This window comes from Ruditapes philippinarum, unplaced genomic scaffold (genome assembly GCF_026571515.1).
Source record: "Ruditapes philippinarum isolate M1 unplaced genomic scaffold, ASM2657151v2 ctg4721_1_1_1_1, whole genome shotgun sequence".
Lineage (NCBI taxonomy): Eukaryota > Metazoa > Mollusca > Bivalvia > Venerida > Veneridae > Ruditapes > Ruditapes philippinarum.
In genome coordinates, this window is record NW_026856658.1 from 90,348 (window position 1) to 116,306 (window position 25,959).

General features: G+C 31.5%; 1 protein-coding gene across 1 annotated transcript; it reads left to right on the forward strand.

Annotated features, from left to right (window-relative positions):
- The first annotated feature begins 10,907 nt into the window (after positions 1–10,907).
- On the forward strand, positions 10,908–12,740 carry LOC132747230 (M protein, serotype 12-like). Its single transcript, XM_060736559.1, has 2 exons — positions 10,908–10,967; positions 11,085–12,740. The coding sequence occupies exon 2, from the start codon at positions 11,236–11,238 to the stop codon at positions 11,836–11,838; it is 603 nt and encodes a 200-aa protein (XP_060592542.1). The 5' UTR covers positions 10,908–10,967; positions 11,085–11,235; the 3' UTR covers positions 11,839–12,740.
- Positions 12,741–25,959: the final 13,219 nt, after the last annotated feature.

A 25,959-nucleotide genomic window follows, 5' to 3' on the forward strand; every position in this document is an offset into this window, starting at 1 on the left:
AATTATGAACTTATGTATAAATGTTTCTTTCTTATTTTCTCTCATGTTGCCTCTGAGATAAAAAATGAAATAAATATTTTGAACTTCATTCAAACTGTATATTAATAGGTATAGGAAATCTGACATAGTCTGATCTATTTATGAAGTATTACAACTCTAACTACAGGAACATACAAAATCTTAGTGCTTGAAAGCTGATAATGTAACGTGCACGAATGACGAAGCTTAACCTAGGGCATCGTAATACAACAACAGCTATATGTCGAGATGTCAGATTAATTTGGTGTCTTGTAAAAATCTGAAGTACTATTAGTAAAGATAAAAAAATGGTTTCATATTTGCATTTCTAAAAAAAAATTTTTTCATAACTTAAACGTGAATATTTAAGAAAGGCAATGCAGTAAGGTTTTGACCTAACCCGTAAGGAGGACCTATGGAGTGCATTAGTTGTTAATAGAAGAGTGATGTTTGTCTACATGTACATGATGTAGATCACCATTGTCTGTTAAAAATTAGAACAGAGATCAACACAGTCTAACTGTTACCCTTATTTTTGACACTATATACCTTATTAATACTGTCAGACAAGAGACGTAAACAAGGTCTGCACAACGATATAATAACATTTAAAAAGATACACCCAAAAATTTATCTCGTAATGCATGTATTTTATGCCAATGCTTAGTGCTTAACTTTGATATTGTATTTTCACAAAAAAAAATTCTATCAATGAAATTAAACTATGTCTACAGAGCAGACATCTGCATGTACATGAAAAAACATAAAACATGAGAAAAATGAGCTTTTATTATTACCCCTCACTTTTTTCGTAATGTTGATTTCCCATAGGCCTCTGGGAGTTATTCTTACTGTTAATGCAAGTGTACCACGTGACTACGAATTTTGTACTGTTACATAGGTAACAGTATTTTTTAACAGTATAAAATCTGGTCACGTGGTCTATTTTCTAAATAAAATGAAATAAAATGGCCGCCATTTTTCACTCGATTCATTCTTATTTTCGACGATAGGGCAACGCCGAAGTAACTATTACTCTGATAAAATTTAGTTCTTTGCACCCAAGAGTCCCTTTCGCGTATTAAATATCTTTTTGTTGAATAGTCAACAGGAAACATCCGTTTTCAACGGAAGTAACTGTAATGTAAATAATTTTGTCAAACTGGAACATGCAGGCAATTAAAACATGCAACAAAGGATAATTTAACAATTTTAACCAGTGAAACGTTACAGATAGAGTTGGTGGACAGACATCTGTAGGATATCATCGTTATTTTCTAAATGCACTTCGTCAAAAACCATGCGAAGAATATTCTGGATGCAGAAGGATCAGATTTCACAGATCATAACCTTATAAATGGGTTAGTGTTTTGTTTTCTGAATAAAACACAGCTTATGTTATGTTTATGACTGGTAGATATCATCACTTGCCTAAAGAATAAAAGGAAAACAGCTTCTCAAGTAGGTCTACAGTGCACTTAAAACTTGCAAGGTAAGGACAGTTTAGTTATTGCTTCTCTTGGCTTATTTTTGTTACAGTTAGATTTAGTTGACAAATTCAGATCATCACAGTATTTGTTCGGGGTAATAAAATAAATAACACATGGGTTTGTGGGTAACAGTAAAAATATCATCCCTCGTATAAATACTGTTACCATCGGCTACGCCTCGGGTAACAGTATTTTCCTCGGGATGATATTTTTACTGTTACCCACAAACCCATGTGTTATTTATATATTGTCTTTTGAAAGGATACAAAAATACGAAATTTGCAATAAAGTTAAAGATACTGTATGTTTAAATAAAGGATGTACGAAAAAAGATAAACTTTTATCGGTTTCATTCCAGCACATCACTACATTCTAAAACTTGATATATTTCCACAGAAAAGTTTTATATATGTTATACATATGTTTTGAAATCATTACATATATTTTAATGGAAAATATCAACAAGACGTTATCAGAAATATATTTCTTATTACATCTTTTTATTTACATGAACTGTTATACACGGTCATATCTTTATAAAATTCCTTCATGGCCTGTTTAAACCAATTTCATGAGTCAATTAAGTTTACTCATGATATCAATCCCAAGGAAGGTAATTTCTTAGACACTCAAATTAGTAAGGACAACACAGGTATTCTTCAAACTACAAATTTTGAGGAACCCTCCTCACCGTCTAGTACAGTAACGGTTTGCCAACATGAGCATGGTATGTTTAGTGAAACAAACGAACTCATTATAAACATTGGACAGATTAATGGGTTATTAAACAAAGCATAATTAACTTGTGATCCTTTTTATTCAAACAATATACATAATATACTTAATGATAAGCTCGTTGGAACAGTGCCAAAACTATATCTATTATTAGCAACAATACTTCTATTTATAGTAACAAAACACAAAAAGTATCCCGAAATAACAGTACTTCAGTAGTTAGATTTTGATATTTTTTAAGCCTGATGAAGAGTATTGTATTACTCGAAACTAGTAGCCACTAAAAACTTTTTCAAAATGACCTGGTGTTGTACGTGTGTTCCTCACCTACTTTATTCAGTATTTTATAAAACTTGATTTAATATACATAAATCTTAATTTGAGCATCGGTTTATCATATAAGGCCATCAATGTTTTTGAGGTTCGAATTACCTGGCAATATTTCTTGTCGATTTAACTCATTTTTTTATTAAACCAAAGTAAAAAATGCATCGGTAGATTATGTGTATAGTATTATAAACATGACTGTATAGTATAGTATATTGTTCAGTATAGATGTAGTATAATATGGTATGGTTTGATGTGCTATGGGTATAGGTTATGGTATAAGTGCAGAACAGTACAGTTAAGTATGTATTTTGCATAAAAACTACCAACAGTGTTGTTTATTTCTCACAAGTGAAAATATCACATTTATTGAAAAGTAATTTAAAAAAACGGTACACGTGTATACAACAACCTCTTACTTCTAATTGTTTAACATTAAGACACCTCATTTGCAGCTAGCAGCGGGACTCCGCTGATAATATTTTAATAATTCAAGACTAGAAATATTTTTTGAACAATTTTATGTATTATACAATTTTTTAGTTTTGTTACATATCCTGCCATATGTCTAATGCAGTTTATTACACCAAGCTAGGGACTCTTTATTTCTAGGGTTGAATTTCTCATAGACCATATGATCGATTGTCAATGACCCTGATCCAGGATGTCTCAGGACATTGTAAGAAGGAAAAATAGAACATTTTTTGACATGTTAATCAATCAACGGTCCAAAATTGCGATTTGATTATTAAAAATAAAGCCTACAGAAATCTGTGATTTATGGTATCAGATCTGATGATGAATGTCATAAATCTATGTCATTAACATATGTAAGTATAGATACTATTTCTTGTCAAACCATCAGATGAAGTAAGCGGACATTTGCAGCTAGCGTCTTGCTAATTAGTAGTTAGTAGTATTTGCAAATAATTTCAAAGCCGTTAAATTTTACTTAACAAATTGCATTACTTTGCAGTTAAAACAAAAATGTCATAAAAACTATTATGTGTGCTGTAAAAATGATAAATAGATATATTCAATCGTAATGTATAAAATTTTTTTAAAGGAAATATAGAAAAATTTAATTTGCAGAAAGTATTCTCCAACTCAATGCTTTCAGAACACTGATATTTAGAAATACTGCTTACTTTTACATATGGTCTTAGAAGAGCCCCAAACGTCAGGAGGTTTAAATGTCATTGTATGCAGATGGGGTAGGGTGGCGTTGGCTTTTGAATTTAACATGAGACATAATTCGATTTCATTATAAAAGATAAATTTCTTTGATACACATTTTGTGCACATGGCAACGCAGTAACATATTATTGCAACATTGGAACATTTGTCTTTGCATCTCATTTTATCTATAGAAAGGAAGTTAAAAAGTTTCATCCTATTAGGAGTTCTAAGCCGCCTATTACAAAAAATAGTATTGATATACTTATTGATAGATTAGTTTGGCTTGAAATTAAAATACATTGGAGATATTCAAGTCAAGTTTGAATACTTACATATACAAAATATTGGTGTTTTTCTATGCCGATTAGTAATTCTACTTGATACCACACACAATTTCCTTGTATATATTCATGGGCATGGGTGTTATAATGTTTGTATTGTTTGCAAAATGAAACTAAAAACGTCTGTTTTACCCTAAACATATAATCCATCAGATGCTCTAAAAGAAGTCTCGTCTTTAACGCAAATTTGTAATGACTCGAATAATTAGAATAGAACTAGCTTCCATAAGTTTAATTAATCGTGTTGTTTTGTGTTTCGTGTATATTTTGATTTAAATACCATAACTTGAAAAAATCACAAGGTAGCTCCGTCAACTGCTTGCTACATGTTAACAGCTAGTTTTAAGTGATCCAGTAGGTTGTTTCTTACTGCTTTATTATTAACTGTCGTACTTATTTCTTTTTAATAAATGGTTAGGGAAGTTATTAACTCTCTACTTAAAGCGCTATATTTCCATCATTTATTATTCTAGAATTAGAACAGGTAAAGCCACTTACGTTGTTTAGTATGTGACATTTTTTTGTTAAAAATTTGAACATGTTTGACTCAATGTTCTTTAAATAATGCTTTCAACAAATCATTTATATTTAGTCTAACAATATTGAATTTTCAATTTAAATGTGAAGGCCATATGAATGATACACCACTTTACGTACAGGATATCGACCGAGTACGGGATCTTTCTTTTAAGGAAAGACCTGGTCACGAATTTCATGTGACACCGAGAGCGCGTGAAATTCGTGACCAGGTCTTTCCTAAACAGAAAGATCGATGTACGAGGCCGATATCCAACTAACACACCGTAAAACTATATTGGCTTGAGCAATGGCCTATTCGAAACATTTGATGTAATGCAATCACAACGCATATACAGGTAAGTTTTTATCAACGTTCTGCTTTAATACAATATATATTTTGCATTTAACTTTGCTTTTTTCCTGTATAATAATAATCAAAAAAGCTAAATGTGCAATTTGTCAATAATAAAGTGAATAGGTCTGTATTCGAAAGTATGTTAAAGTATGAATAATTATTTTGATAGAATTTCGTGTCAGACAATGCAGATTCTAGGACATTTGTCCCCGGACGTTTGCCCGCTTTTTTGCTATTGTGACTTGTCACTTGTCATCTCGTGTATAGATTTTTGTATGTCAATGGAACTATAATAGTTCATTTATCTATGGGTGCTATTTTGAATTTCACAAATTTGCACGAAATTTTGTGTATTTAAGCACAATGAAAAAGGCGATGAATTTTGGTAGCTAACAATTCAACAATAAAATATTTCAACATTTTTAAAACAGGGATGGGGGGGAAATGTCCGTCCCTTCCAAGGATATGAGGGGCAAATAACCGCCACTGGAAAAAGGGGGCAAACTTCCGAGGGGGCAGTTGTCCGAAGGGCAATGTCCAGATACCCAACAGACTACGAAATGCTTACATATGTCCATGTATATTGTTGGCAAGTGTAATATACATGAACCGAAACTATATTTTATATAGCAGATTATAAAATGTTCCAGAATAAAATATGATCGTTCATCATATTTTTTTACTAAATCACCTATAACTTTATTAACATTTTAAAATCGTAATAATTATGCTGTGATTACTGCTATATAGTTTCATAGATATGAACTTGAAACGTTAATTTTGTTTTGAGTTGTGAACTTAATGATAAAAGAACCACTTAGATTACTATTTCTTTGAAAAATGACGCGATTAAATGTAAATTTGTGTCCTAACTTTGATATGATATCCATTATTTTTATTAAAAGATTTGATATAGGTATGCAGGAATAATTGCTAAGTGCATTCAATAAACATTAATTTGTTTAAAATATGTATCCAGATTTTGTAAGACAAGAACATTATGACAATCATTTACATTTTATTTCAATTTTTATTTTTTGATTGCATTTCATGTTTTCTTTGTCTGCGCTTCAATGGCAGGTCATTTTATTCACGTGTATTTCATGATCGGGTCTGTCTGACTAGAACAGACCTGTGCACGTGCAAAAGATAGACCTAATAACGGACTTTCTTTTGTTTAAGCAGGTATATCCGAAAAATATAGACCTGTCACAAACAATAGAGGAGGTGTGTGAATGAATTAATCGCCTTGAACGAGTTTTGTAAGCTATACGATCTTATTATGTTTTATTGTTTGGTTTTAGGCCACATCGACACAGTATAGGTCATTTCGCGACGTTCCAGACCTCATGTGCCTTTCCGTGCATTATTTCAGGCACGGACGGGTACCTGAGTAGAACCACCGACGTTCCGTAAGCTAGCTGGATAGCTTCCTCACATGAAATGATCCAAAGTCCCTGTCGGGATTCGAACCCACAGCGGTGAGGGGCAAGTGGTTTGAAGTCAACGACCTTAACCACTCGGCCACGGACGCCCTTATATTATGTTACATAATGAATTGAACACACCTCGTATTAAATATGCATTTTATAGATTAGATAGTTTGAATTTCAAACATTTGCAATCAATTCAAAAGGAGGGGGACACATGGGTGAAAGAATGTATTGTTACAATTATTTCACACAATTACAAGGTTAGACCTTTAAGTGTCAATGATCGCATAAGACAATGCATTTACATATAGATAGTCACTTAATAGAAATCGATTACTTTCCATTGTTTAATTCACTTCCTAAAATTTCAATAAATAATTTTATCAAGCGAACAGTTTGTTTTAAGAAAGGTTTAACATCAAACTAAAGGTAAGTTATGCTTGTTTTGTCAAAATTTTAAGCTTCTAAAAGAATATTTTAATTTTCAATGTTATAACACCAAGTGTATCGTGTGAGCACCATCTTACCTGTTTTACTCATTTATGGCCTTATAATTCAGACGGAGTTTGCAAATTTCAAGTACTTGCGTTGATTTAAATACTCGTACTAAAAAATTACAGAATTTGTCATCCTTTACTAGAACTATCCAATTACAATGCATGTATACCTATTGTAATCGATGGTATTCACTATTGGAAAATTTGATTATACACTTTAAGAATTTATTTCATTGAGTTTCTAAACTATCAGGCATTTAGTACATTTATACAGTGTAAGCTCCGTTTTGTTATGAAGGTAATTTATTTATTTGTATTTCTGATTGTTTAAAAAGCTGTGTTCATTGCCTAAATGTATATTATTTTTTTATTTTTTGTGTAAATTTGCTTTTGAATTCATACATGAACAAATAATCTTATCAAATGTATGACAATCAAATTCATTCACATAATTTACACAATCTTCTTAAAATCAGCTCTTAAATTTCGCTGTGCATTAGGATGTAACATTCACTCATAGACAGTCACCTTCTTGTAGTCTTTCAAACAACCAATCACTGGCGAGCTTTCATTATTTTGAAAAAGATGCGATATTTTAATATTTACCCTTGGAAAACCAATACTGAGTAGGTAATTTTCACGATTTCGAGAACAAAAATGACGTCGTTCATACAGCCGATCTTGCCCGTTAAAAAATGACTATTTTTTAAATTATTTTGTTAAAAATTAGAATAGTAAATAGTTTTTGACACAAATCAACAATTTGTTTATCTTCCACGGATAACGGTTTTTATACTTTCTGTAAAAACCGGTTTGATTGCATGGCTAAAATAACTTTCTCGGGAAATCCAAATTACACATATTATAAAGAAGGCGAAACATGGACGGTCGTCATCTGATCTACATGGAAGAAATAATTAAATCTGAACTTCAGTCAGGTTGAAAGTATACATTCAATCGTGTTGTTTTAAATTAGCTTGATGGCAAAAAGTAATAGTAACGTTAAGGAGAGGATACTTAAAAACCTATCATGATTTAAGAGATAAAATCTTTAAGATTTATCTGAATAAAATAACAAAAAAACAACAACATTCGTTTAATAAAATATGAAACACAGATCTTGACTGTAATAACTTAGTTGATTATATAAAAAACAAGTCAATGCTTTCGGATTTAAAATAATCAGAATTTAAAATAATCACGTGCTTGCCAGAATAAGTGATGCTAATAATAATTTAAACTTTAAATTGGTAATGCAATTTTTAATATAGCATCATTTGAAATCATACAAATTACATGTATCTAGAATTATTCACATACCTGCCACAGTAATGTTGTTTAACGTAATGAAATATCCGCCAGATACTTATTCCTTAATTCTTGAAAATATGTAAATATTCGTTATTATACTAAGTTAAGAAAAGCAAATGGTTAAGTCAATGATCGGTCATTCCGATGCAGTGTAAGGGGTCTCAATTCTAGTTTTATTGACAAGACAGGACTGGGAAAAATATGTTTTCAAAATAAATGTTCCTTTTAATGAAGGTTCAGGCAAGAATATTTATGTAAACTTTTAGGTCATTGCAGACTCTGTTCTTCCAGATTAATTATTATTGTTATTATGAAAAATGATCAACGCTTTTCACTCAAATTGGGCTAATTCATGCACAAAAATACGATTTCCAACAAAAATTTTCTACAAAAATTTAAAGTTTCACCTAAAGTTATTACCAGAAGATCATCTCCTTATATCTAAATATTTTTATGAAAATTTATATGCATTATTTAAAATATTTGTTTTGTGTCCAATAAATTCGACATGTCTATGGACTTGTCATAAATTCTAAATTTACAACTGATTAAGCAAGTGTCTGACGTCATCATTTATATGTATATAGTTGGAACCATGTGGAACTGGAAATAAGATATTGTTAAAGCATGCCAAAATGTTATGGGGGTCCGGAATACATGTCTTATACTATTAAATTATAAATCCAATTTCATTAAAACTTTACAGGATTAATTAGTACCTCAAGTACTTGCGCATATAACACAGGTTTTCCACTTTTCATATGATTTTTTGGCGGAGTTATTGCCCTTCAGTAGAAAATCCGTCGTTTATCTGTATGACCTTTCTGTAAAATTAACAGGTAAATACTGAATATAAGAAAAAATTTTCAAAATTTTTAAAATTACAAACTGAAATCGGTAAATCTTATTGGTCATTTTAAAATAAAATGTAGTTCTTACCATTCTTTAAAAAATTAAGGATAAGTTTTGTCACAATAAAGTGTAAAGGATACTTCAAAAATAAAATGTACAGGAATGAGGATACTTCTTTAACTTTTAAGTTAATTTGTAAATGATTAAAACATTTATAAAGTCAAATGGAAAAGAAGTAAAAAGGACACCTTTATCAAGAGTTGTTCTTCTTTGAAAAATAATCAATATCAATATGCTTTCATTTTATTTAATTTCAATGTTTACACAATGGGTATTTTCTTAATAGCTATAAGAAATAATTATTATGTTATTGTTATGCAAGCATTGCTAACATTACTTTATGTATTGAAAACTTAAAATTACATACTTTTGCATATTATACAGTTATACTTCGGCCGAGTATCCCTTTAAAAGATACTTCTTGTTTTAAAAGTATTTAATAAAGTCGCATGACAAATATAATCATTCGATTCATAGAGACCAATAGTAGTCGTTTGCAGGGAACCAAAACAAAACAAAAGATGTCAAATGACAAATATGTTCTCCTTACATAACATAATGGATAAGCAAATAATAGTGGACAAGTAAGCATGAATTGTACAAAGAAATATATCGGCATCAAATCTGTTTTAGCGTACAAGATCAGGTATTTTGACATTTGATCCTTTAACATTGAAAGCGATAGGAGTCATATACAACCCAAAACAAATACACCTTTGAAGTTTAGTTTGAGACTCCAGCCTATGGCTTGTCGAGTTATTCGTTTGAAAGCGTTTTGGGATACAAAACAAATTTCATCATGAACTTTGAGCCCTCGACCCCGAAATCAATAATATTATTTACTGCCCAAGGCCAAAACATTTATAAGGTTTGACGGCCATAGGCCAATGGATTGTTGCGTTATAGATCAGGAACAATTTGGACATAAAGGGCAACGTGACATTGAACTTTGAGCCATCTCCCCGAAAATCAAAAGGGGTCATTTACTGCCCAAGGTCAATGCTCCTATGAAGTTTGCGCGGTAAAGGCCTATTGGTTATCAGTAATTGGTAAAAGCATTTTGACAGTCAGAGTCCAAGCAACCTGGACTCATTACTAAGTACATATTGGTTCCAGGAACGGATTCGAACATATTTCAATAAACTTACAGCTTCCAACATAATCGAACTAAAACAAATTCAGTTAACCTGAAAATATTCAATGACATTCACAAATAATCTGTTACTAAATAAAACAGATAATAATTATCTAAGTACATATATATTTCATATGAACAAATGCAGCTCACATAGAGACCATAAAATAAAGGTAAAATTATTGTTAACCAAGTGACATGATACCATTTGCAGAATAGCGGGTTTAGAAAATATATTTTGACATTATTGAAAACAAAAACATTCTCCTTCAGAATACAAAAATGAAAAAATATTACAATACACCTTTTCATCATCCTCGATAATCCAGGTTATTTACCGTATACATATATTAAATGTAGCATATACGGAATGTATACCGTGGGTTCCGACGATGCCTCTCAATATGCTATACGAAGAACTAAATAGATACCATTAAATCGAGAATTATCAAATTTTGGAGTAATATTTTGTCCGCAAATCAAAATCAATCAAGATATGTAATAAATGTCACGATAATATGTTAAATTCCAATATGAATAACAAATGGTTCATCTGGATAGTAGAATAAAAGTTTTTGCTGTTATTGTTGAAGTAGTTAAGAATAATAGAGCAAAATTTGAATGAAAATGACGATTGAAGTCTCATTTTCTTTTCAGTTCAAGAATCGATTTGACTGGACGGAAAAGAAAAAAAGTCATGGCTGAAGGGGGCTTGGTAAACATTTTATAAGTTGTAATTATACTATTATTTGAATATATTCTATATACAGATACGCGTTTTAATTAGATTACGTATTCAAAGGGTCATACTAATAATGGTCAGTTATTTCAGGATTCTGGTTTTTTGGATGTAGAAGGAATGACCACATCAAAAAAGCTAAAAAAGAAAAACAAAACCAAAGATGAAATTTCAAATGAAAATGAAAGTTTACAGCAAGAAGAAAGGCAAACTATCGAAATGATTCCCAGTCATAATATTGAAAATGGCGATCGCAAGAAAAATGGAAGAAAAAGATTCAGAACTCCCTTTTGTCCAATCAAATAAAATTGCACGTTTAGAAAACGAAATACAAGAACTCAAAGCGAAAATAACAACATCAGAGAAAAATGAATATGAGATGAAAAAACAGTTGATAAACGCGGAAAAAGGTAATAAAAATGGATCTGAATATGACCAGAGCGGAATTGTAAAACATAGGAAAGAGATAGATGAATTAAAAAATACAATAGTTGAAAAGGATAAAGAACTACAAAAAGCTAAAGAAATCAACTTGAATCAGTCGGTTCAATTTGAAAAACTAACGAAAGAAATTGCAATTATCAAAGATGATATAACTAGAAAGCATGACGAAAACATGGAAGCCAGGGAAACCAACGAAAGAAAACAAGATCAACGGCTTGAAGAATTGCTTGAACAGGTTAAAATAACACAGAGCATGTTAAGTGATATTTTAAAGCAGAATTCTAAAAAAGTCCAAGGTCAGAATCAAGGTATAGGCAGTCAACAAAACAAACCAAAAACTTCTAAATCATCAGTGCAAAGTCAACCCTCAAAGTCTGAACAGAAAATTGAGACCGAAGTTTGAACCGAGCCTGCTATATTTTCAATTTTGCCGTGTTGGGCTTTCTTTGGGGGTTATTGTTTTCACTATTTAATCGCAACATCAGCGTGGTTTGTGCCGTGTGGAGGCTGTAAAAAGTCGCCTCGTACATTCAATCTGAGATGTATATTTTTGATCCTTAAAGTTCGTTCAGCACGACATTATTGTCATTAAATTCTTTCTATTCGACTATTTTCTTGTTGGGTGGTTCCAGTATTCCTCACTTGAATACTGTTGAATCACCCTTAGGATATGTGACCTGCTTTTTAAATTGCCTTTTGACGTCTTATTTGTGATATGCATGCTTTATAACCTCTGATCCCCCTATCAAAATTCCATTTCATTAAGTTCCGCCCATTGTTTTCTCGTTTAGGGCACACGCATTGTTTACTTTAGGACCATATGCCGCTTTTCATGGAGTGACACTTACGTCTCACATTGAAGGTTCCGTGATAACCGCCATATGAACACACCTGCGGATGTTTCGAAATTCAAAATTATACCAGTTCATGGTAAATGTTGAAATCTGCTTTAGCCGGTGCTAGGGGGCGTGGGCGGTGGTTTGCACTTGACTGTGCCGTCCATAAACAGGCCCAATCAAACCGAGCCTGCAATATTTTCATTTTTGCAGTGTTGGACTTTGTTTGGGGGTTCTTTTTTCTCTTGTTTTTGGAAACATTAAAAAAAATAGCGATTAGTCTGATTTTACATTGTAGTTGCTTTTTATTATCTTTAATAACGTTTATATACAAATATTATAATATGTTGTCATCTTATTGTTATCTCAGTTTAAAAATGAGAGCCAGTTAATTGAAGTTTTTAGCTTTTATTCAAATCATTTTACATTAAGCCTTTGAAACTTGGCTGTAAGATTGTAAATAAATAACATGCTAACCCTGTTTATACTTGCTGAATATAGTTTATGATTTCAGTTTATATATTTCCTAAAATAGTGTTGTTGAATAATTGTTGTTTGATAAGCATGTGCTTCCATTAAAATTCCTATACTTGCATAACTCCATAATTTCATATAGTTTCAATTGACATTCTTAAAGCAGTAATAAGCTTTTATGGCCCGTGTCAAGTGTTATTTTGAGGACAGGCATATCAAAGATTATTAATGAAAATTATAAGTATACTTCACATTTATTTTTTGATTATTATCATTTTATCATGTTGTCTCTGGGATAGGAAGTATAATAAATATTCTGAAACAACAATTGATTTTATATTAATTATTATTGAATACCTGTTACAATTTTATCTATTTATGACTATATGTATGACATGTCCAACTACGAAGCAACAAACAAAATCGTAGTGTTTGAAAGCTAAGAATGTAACACACTTGAATGCCAAAGCATAACCTAGGATAACAGCCTTCTACAACTTCAGCTAAATGTCATATTAAATGGTGTCTTGTGAATCTATAAAGTACCCCGAGAAAATTTCGATTGTAATCTTTTTTTTTTGTAAACTATTTCGTATATTTGCATTCTCTATTACATTTTTACTTAAAACAATGCAGAAAGATTTTGACACAATAGTTTAGGAAGAACTATGATTTACATCAGTTGATTATAGAAGAGACAGATTAATGGCTAGCTAGGTCATCATAACCTCTTAAGTTTAAGTTTGACAAGCAAGATACCCCTTATTAAAATACTGGAACAAGAGACGTTAACAATGTCTGCAAAACTATGTCAACAGCGCAGATGTATTCATTAAAACTTGAGAAAAGGGACGTTTACTATCTTTTTAAGAAGATCGAGCTCCTGATACAAGTATCTGAAGGAAATGCCAGGATACATAAAACTTCAAAATTTGCAATACCGTAAGGATGTTACATACAGTTAACCGAAACTACATTCAAAATTTGTGTTATATTTTCATAAAGAAAGTTTTATATATGACGTTATTAATATGTTTTTAAAAACAATACAGAATATCATATTTATAATCATCTTGAAGACGTTATCAGAAATACATCCCTTAAATGCGTCGAACTAATTATCTAGTAATCGCTAGCCGCATGAGTTCAAACCCCATGGTTGCGCCAGAGTGCTCTCCCCTTTTTTGTAAGGAGTATTTTCATTGGTCTGAGTTTTTCACATGACCAATGAAAATACTCCATACGAAATAGTCCGTTACTTTCATTTTGGATTGAGACTTTGACTAATCGGAAACACGGTTCGTTACGGTTTCATTTGATGTTTGATTGAACAGTTAATTAAGTTAAAACTCCTATCCATAGAAAACTGCTTTCATTTTATTCGTCATATTTTTCGTTGAATGGTATCTTAAAGTGACATTATGCCCATCCAAGGATATATATTGAGTGAACGGGTGAAGATCAAAATAAGTTTTCCTTTTGCCATAATTCCTTTTAATTTAATAATTAAGTTCGCATAGACAATTAATAACGCACAGATCTAAACGAAATTTCTGTAAGTATCCAATAGAATTAAACTATAACGCTTAGTTTATAAAACGAGTGGCAATCTTTTAAATTTAAGCAGATATATCATTTTATCCTAAGAAGTTTTCCAAAATCAAAATTGGTCAAACACCATTTCGACAGTCATTTTTTTGAAATATAAAGTCAATTCAGCTTAACTTGACTATAAAAGTATGAGCATAATGTCATTTTAAGGGTTAGCTTCAGCTTTATCTGCAAGCCTAGACCTATGAACTTTAATTACAAACACTGGGTTATCCATTGGTCTATTGAAGTCGTCTGTTTTGCAGGATATTATGCTCCTAATGAGAGACTTGTTTGGCTACATATTGATCTAACAATTATTATTATTATTATTATTATGTCTTTTACACGATTTTGGTACACGTGCCAACGTTCTTAACTTGTTTGCAACATGTGGAAGTTACGTGCTAAGGATATGCTTAATAGTATGTGATTTATTGTTCTTAACCGCTTTGTTTGTGTGAGTTTAGACATGTAAGGGAGACACAAAATAGATAGGCATATTTCTGTTATGGAGGTATCTTTCTTTCCTCAGTTAACGATATAGTTGTCGCGTTGAGTATTTTAATTAAAATATCAATAATAGAAAAATACATGAGATAGCTCGATCAACTGCAACTACTTCCTAGTTCCTATATTTCAACAGGGAACTGCTCAGCGACCCACTAGGAAGTTACTGCTTGTACCTAACTCTTTTTGAACTAATTGTTATTGATCATCTCTTCTCTGAAAGCGCTATAATTTCATTATTTATTAGTTTTCATAGGGCATTAGAACACGGCGAGTTACTTAGGTTGTTTCAAATATGTGAAAGTTCTGTTTTTCAATGTCCCTCATTGTTGGTAAAAACTTATTTGTCTATCTGGTTCTAGTAAGCCACAAAAGTTCGACAACCGTATGTTGTGGGAATTAAGCCTCCCTTGTAATATTTTTGTCAGTCTGTCATCTGCACAATTACATTTTGTTTTCAGTTTTACCTAAATTGTTCGATTTTTCCTGAAAATTTAATTGTCTCTCTTTAAATGAATTGCTGGATTTTACAATGGTATCCAGTCTTGTGACCAATGAAATTGTACAATCGTTGCTTTTCATTCGATTCTACTTGTTATGCCTTCCTTAATTCATTTTCTTTTCTTTTCATTTTATTTTTTTTATATAACACAATATCCTTCCTGTGAAAATGTGCTGTTGAATTTATACATGAATAATCAATCTTTTTAAACGTATGACAATCAAATTAATTCACATAGATTTAATTTAAATCACGCTGTTGAACTTTATAGAAAAAAGTAATAGTACACGTTAAGGAAATGTTACTGAAAAACCTATGTTTGATTTAAAAGAATTCTAAAAAAAGCATAGCATTTGAATTTCTTATAAAGATCGTCTAAGGAAGTCGAAAAAATGCAACAATTATTTACGAATATAATCTGCAATTAGTTTTCTTTTGTGTTAGTCTTAACCTAATTTAAGTGAAAAGAATTGTGTTGCAAAACAAAATATTTTAAGCGTCATGTAAAGTAATTAACAGAATATGATATCCTGAAATCTGAGTTTTTTTAATGAAGATTTATGTGGCATAATTTAAAACACGGACTTGTTTTCTTGCACATCAGACTGGTGTTTCCGTTAGTTTTACCCAAATTTTATCTGACATGGGGGTGCCAGAATGAGCCGTGTTCTATACAATGGCATGCGTATGAAGTTCTTATTTCTTACGTATACGCTGTTGTAAGAAAATAGTTACCGACGAAATGACATACATTTCCATGGAAAATTTATTTAAGGTAAAACATTTAAAATATAATGGAATATGGCAGAATATGCAAGAACAAATATCTGACATATTTTGAGGTTTGAATCGAAATATTCGTCGGAACTCAGGACCCCCTATAGACGGGTACTCGACAAGCCTCGTTACCGCCCAATGGGCGAGTCCTCTCGGAAAGAATATACCAATCTAAACCGCAACATATGACAGATATTACTGGTAAAATCTAAATTTACAAATTTAACAAAAGTCGTACGTTAAATGTTTTGTAATGTATATATACATGTAGTTAGAAACATGAGATATTGGAAATTAGATATTGTTTAAAGCATGCCAAACATATTATGGTGTAGGTCACTTACATTTACCATTCATAACAGTTCATACGCGCTTATTTCACAAGCCGCTAAGATTGCATTATTTTTCCTTGTTTCCATTCACACTAATTTCAGATGACTCCATTTTTATATTTTACACCTATTATATAATTATGTACTAAATTGAATCATTGGAGAAACATGGACGATAAATAATCCTTCGTTACGACTTATGAAAACAAAATTGCGTGTGTGTTTTAAATGTTTATATTATACTTTGCCTAGTTTCACAAATTATTATTTATTCCTATTTCATATATTAATCTATATTTGCAGTTAAAATATATGTTTTACAAGCGTAATGTTTTAATGTTGTGTTAAAATAATTCAATTTGTTTATAAATTATAAAATGCCGTGTATTATACATTATTTAGATGAGATATGATTCAAATTGTTTGTAAATTGGCAGATAAAGAAGTAATGAGTCCGCAATGATTTTTTTAAAATGTAGTTAAGTATAAACGGTTATAATACAACGAAAGCTAGAATACCTGGAAGGCAAGTTATACCAGGTGTTAAATTCATAGAGAAGTTTCAGAAAGTAGAATTAAATTGCGGCAACAAAAGCAACATGAGCAACAACAAGAAATGAAAGCATTTATTTTTATTTCCAGTTATCATGCTTGTTTCGCCTATTTGAACGGAATCATTAGCTGTATGACTTAGGGATTCTGTATTTATCTATTGAAAGACAAACATGCTTGAAATATTTAGAATTTCAATTTCAATTGTTTTGTTTGCTATGTGTTATTTTTCGTTAAAATTAGTTTAAAAATATCACATAACTTCAGTAGATAACTTAACGTGGATGGCTGATTGTTCTTTTTGCATATTTTTGTATCTATATAGGTTTTCAAAACATGCAACTAAACTTTCATTAGTTTCTTATAACTCTCATTAATTTGTGTTAAGACAATGTAATACTTAAGGTATCAACATAAAAATGTTCTAGTATGGTGAATAAAAATAGGAAAATGGATTGATCTTTGATATCATCATAAAGACTTTAAGTTACTGTTTAGTAACACAAATTGAGCCAAGAAAGAGAACAAAACACACATATTTTTTTCAATATCCCATTCAAAGAGTAAAGAGTATATCTAAAAATGCTTTTCCTAAAATTCTTTAAATGTTATTCTTGTTGAAAAAGCTTGTCCTAGTAATCTTTTGTTAAAATAGAGTAAAGCAGAATCCCTAAAGAAAGCCCAGCACAACAAAATTGAAAATGTTGCAGGCTCGGTTTGATTGAGCCTGTTCATGGACGGTACTGGAAAATGCAAGTTACCGTCGACGCCCCAAGCACCGGCTTAAGCAGAACTCAACATTTAACACGAAAATGGTGAATTTTTGAATTTAGAAACATCCGCAGATGTGTTAATACGGCGGTTGTCATGGAACCTTCAATGTGACACAGAAGTGCCATTCCATGAAAAGCGGCATATGGTCCCTAAGTAAAAAATGTTCGTGCCCTAAACGAGAAAACAATGGGCGGAACTAAATAAAATGGAATTTTGATAGGGGATCTGAGGTTATGAAGCCTGTATATCACAGATATGACGTCAAAAGACAAATTTAAAAAGCGGGTTTATTTAATATGTTTATTTATTTGTATAACCTTTTTTGTGTGGCGGTATGGCCCAGTAGTTAAATTTTGGACTAGTCGTCTAAGAATCTCTAGCTGCGTAGGTTTTAACCCTGTCAGGTATTTTATCAAGATTCTTTACACTCATTGCTCAGTACTGGTTGATTCCAGCTAGGATCGGTTTCGAAAATTAGTCTATAAGTTTATAGCTTCCTACAAAAACTAAAAGCAATTCCGTACCAACCTTTTATTGCTTAGACGTTTTGTTTCATGGATTTATGTCCTGTATTGATTTGGTTGCTGAAAACTAACTTTTATTTACCAGTGCTTCACCGCAAGATTTTGTCATTTTACATTTAATGTGAAAAAGAATCATTTTCCTTGACGCGCCTATAGAATAACGCTCAAACTTAGTGCGCCTTAAAACAATGTTTGTTTTACGCCAATTTATATACATAGCCATGTATTACAATTTTTGCGGAGACCATAAAGCACGGGTATGTGATTTTTGTTAACAAACGGGTAATTGTTCACACACATTAACATAAGGAACACGAAATGTTAAGTAAGAGGATCTTTAATGAAGGCAAGCAAAATGCTTACCTCTGTGTCGCCACCAGTAGCCATTGTAATGCTGCCACAACAAAACTATCTACAACATTTTAAATTTTTCTCTTTTGGACTTTCTTTAAGCCAAATTAACACAGTCCCGGTGGCGTTCCGGTTTTCCACGGTTTAGTCCACCGGTGTAGGGCCGTAGCGATTCTGTGAAGCACGGGGACAAAGCGAAGTTAACCGGGACACACCTGGAGATCGCCACGGTTGTATTAAAAATTTTCAAACAACATGGGGTTCAACGGCAGTGACCGGTAAGGAAGCCCAGAACCATGTTCTCTCGGCTTGACATAGGAATATCCGGGGAACCGACGTATCTTTACCTCATCCATACTGTGACAAACCGTAGTAAACCGGGATACGTGTTAATCAATGTACACACGTCACAGTCCCGGTGATGATACGATGTTTCCACGGTAAAAACAGGCAGAGCTACGATTGAGTCAGGGTACATTGGGTTATTGGCGACAACACTCCGGTTGGACCCGGTAATATCCCGGATATTGCATGCAAGTCCCGGTAATACAACGATGATAGACGGCGGCGTCTCATGGCGATAACAGGCAATCTAAGAACAGGAATATATAGACTTGAAGAGCTATTTTGGATCATTTTGTTAATTGAAGACGAAGAAGGGCTGTTCTCTTTTTTTCTTCTTCTTTCTTCCCATTTCTTTCGGGCGGCGTCTCTGCTGTCTTTTTACCGAAAGACTGAGGTCAACATGGTCAAGCATTTTTATACTCACTCATAAACTTAGATCGGGAAGCATCGGCGCATTACCGGGGCGACACCTGGACAGTACCGGCATCACTCGTAGCGTAAGCGTGACGAAATCGCCGATGGTCGGGATGGAACGTGATGGAAACCTTGTCTGATCCGGTCTCCACCGGGATCGATTGGGCATACACCGGGTAAGCCTCGATACTTTCCGCATATTTCCGTTGCTATATCGGGTACTGAACCGGAAATACACATTGGCTCTGCTCTGTCGGGGATTTTTAAACGCAATTGGGTTTTTAGAAAAATACCACGGAACAACCGGTTCACCGGCTTAAGAAACCGTAGTGATACCGTGGCCATTTCCGGGACAGTGTAAATGGGACTTTATGGATTACTTCTCTCTCTCTATTTAATCGTTACATTAGCGTTATTTGTGCCGTGTGGAGGCAGTCAAACGTCGCCCTGGTGTTATATTTGAGATCCTAAACAAACGCTTAACACGACAAGTGTTGTGTTTGTAGTATTTTACTTCTTTCTATTTGGCTTTTTTTTCTACTTGTGTGGTTCCGGTAATCCTTTCTTGAAAACTGTATAATTGCCCTAAGGATATGTTACCTGCTTTAGAAAGTTACTGTTTGTCCCAGGAGAAACTGAATCTCTACGACCTGCATATATTAATATTTATGATAATAAAAGTCAGGAATGTCAGATCAAATTGATCGAGTCATACGTTTTATTCTTATTAAAATATGTCAAGCATTTATATGAATTGGTCGGCCAAAAATATATAATATCCCGTTCTTATTTGTACATAGTACGACGGACTTTAAAAGTCTGCCATGAGCTCAGTTGTTCATTATTTTATTTTGAATTTAACGGAATTTCATACACGAATACAAAGGCAGAGTATTTGTTATCTTGCATTTGTCAGCAGAAAAAAGTGTTGACGTATTACTTTAAAATTACTTACTTATCTTTAAGTTTATAGAAAAAGTCCAAGGTATTATATCAGTTATTGGGTCTCAGTATCAATTCACACATTCTCTCGATCAGTTTAATGTCAACGCCGATCAAATGTTACATCAATGATCATACACTGAGGGTACCTGATAAGTTCGAATTTATTGGTGTGTTTCTTCCCCTGTATTTTCATAAGCATGAGTAAACTTACATGATCGTGAACATGGTTTAGTTATCTTAGAAAATATTATAACTCAGAAAGTTCTTGTGTAAAATAAAATGATAACTAGAACATGCAATGAGATCTAAACGCAGTGTATTATGCTTTGTAGGAGGAAGTATGGTTAAAAAAACATTATTATCTAAACAATTTTACTTAAATGTTACGAACTATCCTGTATATCATAACAAAACTATCCTTTATTATTTCATATTTCATAAAGGCAAAAATCATCATTGCATTGCATTTAAGAACGATCCTTAAAATTTTATTTCAGAATGGCAAGATCTAGGTAAAGCAAAATCGCGAAAAGCGATGTCAAATAAGGACAGTCAAGAAGTATTATTAGTTTAGTGTTTCGCATGACTCTCCTGAGGTTTAGAAAAAAACAAAAATAAAAGCCGAAAGTACTTGTCATGAGTTTTGTATACTTTGATTGCTTATAATATTGGTTTTGATTTTGAAACATTTTCAATTCAAACAATAGCAAGGAACACGTGGTTGAAAGAAGATATTGTTCCAATTATTTCACACAATGATAAGGTTAGACCTCTTAGTATCAGTGATCATATTAGACAATGTATTTATATAAATATATTCCCTTATTAGAAAATCGATTACTTTTATTTTATTCACTTCCTCAAACTTCAATGAATTATTTCTATCAAGCGAAATAGTGAGAAAGGTTTAACATCAAAAGTAAGTTATAATTGTTTTGTCAATATTTATGACTCTTAGAGACACATTTAATTTTCAATTTGAAAAGATCAAGTTTATCGTGTGAGCTCTTTACCGTCTTGCCTGGTTAACTCAATGGCCTAATTCAGACGGAGTTTGCTAATTTTAAGTACTTTCATTGTTTTAAATATATAAATACTAAAGCATGAGCTCTCTTTTACAGAATGTTGTCATCCTTTCCTAGCACTGTACAATTACAATGCTTGTACACCTATGCTTATCGTATTAATTGTTAAAAATTTGATTTTATACTTTAAGCACTTTCTCATTGACTTTCTTATATATAACTTAAAGACAATTATACGTTAATACCTGACGTTTTGTTATTAAGATAATTTATTTAATTTAGATAAGTGTCATTATTTTATCTGGAACTCGAAAATAAAACGTTGTTATAGATGATTGTGCATACTATATGATATTATAGTTAACAACATATAAAGTAGCATATAGAAGCCCATTATCGATGAAATTGCAAATTGTCAATTGCCCCTCGTCATTTGAATAAATAACCAAAGATGCGTCACTGAAAAATCTTAAAGCACTTTGAAATATAACTGTTCAAATATGGCCTGTGTAAAGCTGATCAGTTTCAAGATTGGGGGGGGGGGATATTTTCACGCATTGAAATGTTATTAAATAACGCGCAGGGGTCAATTTTAAATATTAAAAATTGATAAAATTCTATTGAAAACGATATCCGTTGAAAAATTGACTAATTGGGTAAATCTTCAAATGGTTCAAAATCAAATGTTACACTGGCTTGGATCTTTTTGATCAACTTTTTAATTCATTATTTAAGCATTTAATGATGTTTTCCTATTACAAGTGACTAAAAGTGACTACATTTAGCGAAATTATAGAAATCGTGCGCCTGGGTAAAAGAGATTTATTCATAGCTTATTTGTTAAAGTAAGGAAAAGGCAAGTTGGGCATCAACATGTTTCGGCAATACGATGTTTTATTTTATATTGATATTTGATAGTTAACACAATATAATTTTAGTTGTGAATACGAGTACAACTGCATATTTGTAATGTTTTATAACTTCCTTTTTTGCCTTTGGATATTTACCTTTAATCCCCTTATTTGTGAAACATTTTCCCATCTATTCAGATGCACATATTGTTTAAAATCAATGGTACCAATACATTAATGTTAAATGATCTTAAAATTCTTACGTTAAGTTTCTTCTATGTTAGAGATATTCAGTTACTATAAAATTTCTTATATGTTAGAGAAAGTAAACTACTAAAAATATTCCATGTTAGAGATATTCTTCTATGTTAGAGATATTCAATTACTGAAGTTCCTTATATGTCAGAGACATTCAAGTACTTAAAAGTTCTTATATGTGAGAGATATCTTGAATTTGTCAGCAGGAGAAATTGTTGACGAATACCTTAAAGGGACTTATTTTTACGTTTATGAAAGAAGTCCAAGCTATTATATCAGTTATTTTGGTATCAGCATAAATTAACACTTTTTTTAAATTAGTTTAGTGTCAAATGTTCCATCAATGATTATAAACGGAGGGTACTTGATAAGTTCAGATTTGTTGGCGTATTTTCTCTCGATATTTTCATGAGCATGTGTAAACTTACAGGAACGTGAACGTCATGATCGGTAGTCTAGTTATTTGTGACAAAATATGTAACTCAGTAAATTCTTGTGTAAAATTTAAGTTTAGTGAGTGTTTACTTAAAATAAGGCGATCACTTCAACATGGAAAGAGATATAAACGCAATGTAAAATGTTTTGTGGGAGGAAGTATGGTTTGAAAAAAAAAAAAAATATTATAGATAATTTAAAGATGTTATAATACGTAATGCCCACATGGAAGATCGGGAAACCGAATGTGCTAGCCTTATTAAATAAAGTCGTTACTTACTAAAGGGACTCAACACGGGTTTTATTGACATGACAGGATCGGAAAAAATAAGTTTTCGAACGAAATTTTCTATTTGCTGTAAGTCCAGACCAAACACATTTATGCAAACCTTTTAGATCATTCACAGACTCCAGTTTTCCAGAATAATGTTTTAAATGTGAAAAAATGACCAACGCTATTCACTCAAATTGGGCTAGTAGCACAAATGTACGATGGTTTTTCAAGTAATTATGATTATATATTTTAATTTTATCTTCCACATCTTTCTGCTTAAAATATCCACATTGATCTATGTCAGAAATTCAAATGTTATGTTTTTATGCATCATACCTCAGGGGAGCTTCTTCAAAGTGCTTTCAGTGTGATATCAAATACATTTAGATGATATAAGTCTTTCAACAATCATTACGACTAATACACTAGCAACGAATGACCATATCATTCCTTTGTAACATTTGAATATTATAGTATTTAAATTAGAGATAAGTGTAAATTTTAGTGCATGCTTAATTATGAAGTTTGTTTAAAAAGAACATGCATAACAACTTTGAAATTGAATAACTAAACTTCAGTATATACAGAAATATCTTAAGCTCTATGTAAAGTAATCATCTGCAATCAGACAATCATCTTATTAATAAATAATATTATTTTTTATGAACATCTATCTGTCATAATTAAAAACATTTTCTTGTGTTAAATAAATTCTACTTGTTCACGGATTTATTGTACAATTTATATTCACAAACAATTTAACAAACGTTGGATATCAAAATTGAGATATACAGTTTGAAACATAATATATTTGAAATTAGATATTGTTAAAGCATGCCAAAATGTTTTAGTGTGGTTAAGAAACATTTAACATTCGTTACAGTATGTTGGTTTTAACAATATTTTATTTCAATCAAATATATTTTCACAATATTATTACAATCAAATGCAAAAATGATTGAGTATGAAGCTAGAGTTACAGTTCATTCGCTTATTTTCACATACCGCAGGTTTAATGTGTACTGAATTGGAACGTTAGGAAACAAGGACGATAAATAATACTTCGTTACAAAAATAAATAAATGCCTGGTCTCACAGTTTATTATTTATTCCTATTTCAAATAATGATCTACATGTATTTGTAGTGTCGTGTAGTTTAAAGGTTTTTTTTATAAATGGAATGTTTTAATGTTGTGTTGAAATGTTTGAATTCGTTTAATGTAGGGCAATTAACGAAATAAGATATTCTTCAAGCTGTTGTTAGGACTGTAAAAAAACTGTAGTCTAAAATTAACTGTGCAATATTACATTTATTTAAACTTAGATTATTATTACTTTTACTTTAAATATTGCGTATCATTGAAAATGGCACGAAATGTTTGTTTGTTAAGGCCAATGTCTATTGTCAAAGGTGAAAACAGCTTGTAGACGGGCGTAAAAAGTCATACTTTTAATGACACAGGCTCGAAAAAAAATAAGAATGAAATTATAAGGTCAGCAGATATGATTACAGACTGTAATAATTATAGTAAAAGTATAAATCGTTACATGTATTATTTAATGATAACTGCAATACCAAGTAATATAAACGTATGAGAAAGCAGAACTTCCATTGCGACAACAATGTCAAGATGTCGCTTTTGAGGGGTAAATATGAAGTCTGAGTTTCATGAAAAGAACAGATAAAAACATACTTATTTTACAGGATTATGTGAAGATTAATTAATGCTTTTTGAGAGTTATTTAAGTTTAAATAAAACCTGTCAAAACTGAGCTATGATGCTTGTTTTGCCTTTTAATACGAAATCATAAGCTATACAGAAAAAGACAAATATTTTTGAAATATTAATAATTTCAATTAAAATTGTTGATTTTATGCTAAGTGTGCGTTTTTCAAAAGTTAAAAGTAAGTTTTATAGTATAATAAACCATTTAGTGAATAACTTGCCGCAAATGACCGGTTGTTCTTCTTTGTATATCTTTGTATCTATATGTGTTAACAAAACATGCTGATTTTCATAAGTGTCTTAAAAGCGTCCTTAATTTGCGTATCTATATAGACGATGCAATAGTTTAAATACCAACATCAACAATGATCTAGTAAATAGAATGAAGGGCTTTGATATCATGATAAATATTTGCTGTTTAACAACACAAATTGATAACAAGAAAGAGATAAAAACAAACATATCATTCAATATCACACATCACTCAATATCTCATTCATAAAGTTAAAAGGAAGTCTAAAAAATGCATTTTTAAAAATAAATTGATGGGAACGCCTCTCTCAAAGTGTCCTAAAATTGTCCTTCAGATTTAATTCTTGAGGACAATGATTGCTATATCTTTATTCATTTTTATGTTTTCATGAAACATTTTTGTGTGGTGGCATGAAGGAGTGGTAAACACGTCCGACTAGTCATCTCAGGATGTAAAACAGCATAAGTTAAAACCCCGTCAGAGGCAATCCTTGTTTCTTTGATCAAGCAACTTTACACGCATTGCTTAGTTCCATTGAAGGATTCGTATTTGGTCAATAAAGTTATAACTCCTTACACAATCGAACTAAATAAGTTCTGTATGAACTGTTTTTTACTTCGGATAGATGATCTATATTGATTCGATAGCTGAAAACTTACCTTTACCTACCAGTGCTGAACAGTAAATTATTTAACATAGCGTATTTTTTTACATTTAATGTCAACATGGATTTTCTGTGATAAAAGTAACTGATCCCTTATATTTTCAGAAATAC